This window comes from Nuphar pumila, unplaced genomic scaffold, assembly GCF_984573655.1.
Source record: "Nuphar pumila unplaced genomic scaffold, dmNupPumi1.hap1.1 HAP1_SCAFFOLD_1882, whole genome shotgun sequence".
In the NCBI taxonomy this organism is placed as follows: domain Eukaryota; kingdom Viridiplantae; phylum Streptophyta; class Magnoliopsida; order Nymphaeales; family Nymphaeaceae; genus Nuphar; species Nuphar pumila.
Window position 1 is genome coordinate 24,455 of NW_028323780.1, and position 4,767 is coordinate 29,221.

The following is a 4,767-nucleotide window of genomic DNA, read 5'->3' on the forward strand; positions in this document are numbered from 1 at the left end:
AGCGACTCAAACCTATTAAGCTCGATTATCAGTATGGAGGACCTTGTATGCAAAGTAGCTGATCAGAGCGGTGCTGTTGCTCCCGGTCCTCCGCTTTCGACAGCCCGGCCTTGGATTTCTGAAGTGTCGGACGACCTGCGTCAGCCTAGCGTTAAGAAAGCCATCTTCGTGGAGTTCATGGCTCAGGTGTGGAAGCTACTAAAAGTGTCATAAGGTCTTAAACCCTGGCATGTTCGTACTCCAATTCCTGCTTGCGCTTGACCACTGTGAAATGTGTGCTGACTGTCGATTTCAATGACTTTGAATTGAGTTTGGTTCGTGCCTGTGGCTAGTTCCCAATGCAGGGATCCTCCATTTAGGCTTTCGTCAGCTGTGCTTGCTGGCATTGCCTTTGAGGGCACTTGCTGGCTCAAACGTCGATGTGCTTGCAGGTTCTTTTCAATTTCGCATCATGTAGCGCTGCCTCCATAGCAATAGAATTGGCTGGAGGATCCTCGAGCATGGTGTTGTATCAGCTGGCCACCTTTCACTTCCTGCTCCTGTATGTCCTCATTGGTGCAACCATGCCAATATCAGGTGCGTTCTTACTGCCTTTTGATGTTAATACCATTGTATCACGCCCATTCGGTAACCTTCTTGTTGTCACAGGGAAAGAAGCAAGGCAAGGAAGGCGAAACCATGGGTGATATTCCAACCTTGCACGTGGGCCACGCTGTCGAAATACTTGCATGATTAGAAACGAACGGTCCTATTTTATGTCTCATGAATATTAGGAATGGAATTGCAGTTTGTTGTGGCCTTGTGCATCACCCTGTGAGCCACATCTTGCAAAGCAGACAAATTCAGCCTTGCTCCTGGACGTGTCGTTGGCAGGAAAGTGGTTTGGCACAAAATAAAGGGCACCCACAGCTTTCGATGTATCAAGCATTGTTGATAAGTGACCTTTCAACCAGGTCTTATGCATCAAGTGCATTCTGCTTCCTTCTAGGTTTCAATCTTCAGCAGGACTCTGAGCTCATATTCAGTTTTGCCGTGGCAGTCCTCTTGAAGAACATCTTCAGGAACTGGCAGTGACTGATGCAGCCCTTGGATGTGCAGGTGGACACTTCAATCCGATGGTTTCAGTCACACTTGCGTACATGGGCGTTCTGCCGTTGCCCAGGCTGCTCCCCTACGTGGCTGCGCAACTGGCGGGTGCTTCCATAGGGTCAGTGCTTCAGTATTCAACGCTGCCAGAAAGCCTTCACAACATCCAGCACGCAGGAATACAGGTGCGAAGGTCGGGGACGGTGGAGACATAAGAATCGATACAGACACGTCGTGGCATGAAAAGACCATCAAGATGAGCATGCGTATGAAGCACAACACACCTGAAGAACCATCTGGTGTGCTAACTTTTGCTGACTTGATTTCAAGCCATCACAGCCTGGCACGCCAGGCCAGCACGCTTGTCTTCAGGGCAAGGAGCACAGTGCTGTACTAATGGACATTCTCATCACGGCGCAATGATCTGAAGCACTTAACATGGCATGAAGCATGTCTGCTATACACTCTTGGTTCCTGCTATGCATAACGGCTGGGCAATTTCTCACAAGTGCTCCGGCAAAATAACCACGCAGCACTGATATAGGGATGTGGACGGAGCATCATTGGTCAGTCCAAGACGCAGCGCAAAAGTCAAGATCCCAACAACAGCTGAGAGGTGCCATGTAAGGTGCGGTCCGAGCAAGCTTTCGACGTGCTGAGAGGGGGCAAGCATGTTTGCAGGCAGTGCCCGTTGATAGAACCATCGCCCAGGCATTCGTTGGCGAGGTGATGGCTTCCTTCATACTGATGTTCATCGTCTGCCTGATCGGCCTCGACCCAAAAGGTGATCCCAAAAAGATCCCGCTTTCGATGGCATTGACCGTGGCGTTACTTATTTACACTGTGGGGCCTGTGAGTAGCATGTGCATAAACCCGGCCCGCGCGTTTGGTCCGGCTGTTGCGAGCGGCTTCTGGGAGCACCATTGGCTTTGGTGGACTGCCCCTTTTGTTGGCGGCTTCTGTGCTGTCATCCCATACAAGTGGATGCTGAAGCAAGAGGGAGATAGCGGTGACGACAAGTGACTGCGCCTTTCTTATTGAACATTTAGAACAGCTCTAGGTGTTTGGTGCTGCACCCCCAAGACTAGTTTTCAATTAATAGTAGCAATTATGATGTTTTCGGACTTTTGTGTCTATTTTATGGCAGACACAAGTAGTGTCTTGTAATTGCAGTCAAGCCGAGTTCGACTTGACTTGCATGTGATTTGTATGTGTGTTACAACGAAGCGGGAAAGCAAAGCAGAAATAAACTACAGACAAGGACGACTCAATTCAAGAACACACGAAAGAAAATCAAACCAAACACACAGGAAAACAAAGAAAGAAAGAAAAGGACAATAAAAACAGCCAGCCGACAAGACTAAGGGAGAGCAAAGCAGGAGCGCTACAACACGACACACCAACCCCTCTACACCTCACCTGCCTCATCAACCGGCAGCTCACAACCCGGCATGAACTGCCGGCCCACATTCTGTGCAAAACAAAACATGGACCGGTCATACATCTTCCCGTTGCCACGGCACAAAGCACAGCTGAGTTCTTGCCGGACCGAGCGCACAAAAGCTGCCTTCGAAACACCTCCACTTGCAGCCGCCACATCGCCTAGGTCCGACAAGAAACGCGAAGCCTCTCGCCCAAGGGCTCCCGAACGACTCAACTGCAAGCGGTATGAAGTCGTAGCCGACGTTTTGACCAAGTGACTTAAACTGACGTCTCTTTGCCTGCTCCGCCCGCAACACGGCAAAACCCGCATCACGAGCCGCGCCACGAACGTAGGAAGCTGCGGTAGGATGCGTAACCACGCAATCCAAGACGACGATGCGGCCCTCCGGCATGACAGCCAGAATGTCGCCACGCCGCAGACTAGCAGCGCCATTGCAGTGGCCATGAGCGACCAGACTGCTGTATGCTGGTTCCGCACTGGAAGCGCAACCAGCACGACGCCAGGCAGAAGCCCAGATATCGTGGCGTAACGTTGCCATCCCAGCAGTTTGATTTGTATGTGGGTTGGTGGAAATTCCTTCATGCCAATTATTTTCTACCTATCATTCGGATTCAATGTCATTTCACACGTTGTTTGCGTCATCCAGATGTTCGGTTTCCCAGGGCACTTGATGAAACACGACAAACACAAAAAACAGTGGACTCGTTCTCAGCGCAATGGTGCCCGTCGACATGCGTTGATCCACCAGGCTCGAAGGCAGTCCACCATGAGAGGCGCAGCTACAGGGCAGCCGCAACGTCTTCTACTCCATGACTGCAAACATGCAGGAAACGACGCAGTTGAAAATTGGGGCGATGATAAAACAGCATGCCTCGAAAACAGCAAAATTGGTAGCTGGTGTGATGCCTCTCAAACAGCTCCACGGTGCAGCAACCATGTCGCAGCATCTCTAAATTGTTCGGAAGGAGTACAGCATTTTGTCAGCAGAGGCCTTGAACCCGTTGTAAGATCTGCTGGGGCAGCGGATGAAAAGGGCATAAACCTTGCCATTGTTGATGGTGATCGTGGCACGGAACGTGACGTCAGAGCCCTCGATGACATAGTCGTAAAAGAGCTGGTCGTTCACCATGCGTTCCTCGCTGTACAAGTTCCCTGACGCAACTGCGTCTTGCATGTCGTAGTCAGCGCCCGTGAAGCTTTGGAACGTCGCCTCGTAGTTGGTCAATTTGAAGACTTTGTCCTCCCCAGCTCGAGCCAGAGTGATCACAAACGCCTGCAAACAACCACCGCCAGTTATGCATTACCAGCTTCCATACAGACTTAGCCAGCGACTTTAAACACCCTTGTACTTTCCATTGCATGGCAACGCACTTGCAGTGGATGCGGAAAGCAAGTACTTGAAGTAGTGTGGACCATCTGCATACACTGACAGAATTCCAGCTCAGGCGCAAATCACACTGAAAGCTGGTGAGGGCAGACAAGAGTTGATTCTTGCTGCAATGATATTGCTGCTTGGAATGTGCTCCTGTTGCGTTGACAGAATCGGATGTGTGTCGACTTGTGTAGTCTGGCACAAGTTGTCACGACCGAACCTGTCCGGCGGGCCTGACGCACCAAAGTCAAGACCGAAAGACATGATTCTCATGCCAAACAGCACTTCACGGAGCGGAAGTAACGCATCCCAACCTTGAACACGCAACATGTCACACTTCTGCAGGCCATGGGCTCGTTGCAATGGAGCAAGTGCACGGCATCAGGTCATGACCAGAAGCAAATCGGATGTGCTTGCATTGGGTTTACGTCGACTGGCATACCCCAGCCCTCGCTCTTGTAAGTTGATTCAGCTTCAAAATGCCAGAGCCGAACTGAACAGCAGACAATGCAATACTAGTTGCAGTGGCAGAGAGGATGCAGATCATACCCTCTGACCCTTCATTTTCGGGTTGTTGATGATGCAGTCGATTCCTTGAGTGCCCTGCACGCGTTTAGCCGGTCGAAAAACGAGGTTGCGTTCCCCAAACTTGGCACACAGCGAAATCCCTACTTGGGTGCATTGCAAGGGTCTCCAGCAAAACTTCAGGTACCCAATCTTTGTGAAAAGATTTAAGCACGTATGCATGATTATCATGGCGTTAAAGGGGAAGCTTTTTACGATGCGCACCTTTTGTACCTTGTTCACGACCGAAGGCTTCCAATCTTCAGGGTACTCAAACACGTACCTGCAAGCACCACGACCC

At 50.7% G+C, this 4,767-nt stretch overlaps 1 protein-coding gene across 1 annotated transcript; it reads right to left on the reverse strand.

Moving 5' to 3' along the window:
- Nucleotides 1-3,479: 3,479 nt before the first annotated feature.
- LOC149809013 (uncharacterized) lies at nt 3,480-4,449 on the reverse strand. The gene is made up of 2 exons (XM_089995042.1): nt 4,345-4,449; nt 3,480-3,803 (listed from the first exon to the last, which is right to left on the reverse strand). Exons 1-2 carry the CDS (start codon nt 4,447-4,449, stop codon nt 3,480-3,482), a joined length of 429 nt encoding a protein of 142 aa, XP_089851168.1.
- Between the last annotated feature and the right edge of the window lie 318 nt (nt 4,450-4,767).

What these genes read in the sequence shown, in the direction of transcription:
- LOC149809013 (XM_089995042.1), bottom strand. Translation starts at nt 4,449, where the DNA reads ATGATCTGCATCCTCTCTGCCACTGCAACTAGTATTGCATTGTCTGCT. An exon ending in TTACAAGAGCGAGGGCTGGG is followed by an intron (nt 3,804 to 4,344) that starts GTATGCCAGTCG and finishes GGTTGTTTGCAG; the next exon opens with GCGTTTGTGATCACTCTGGC.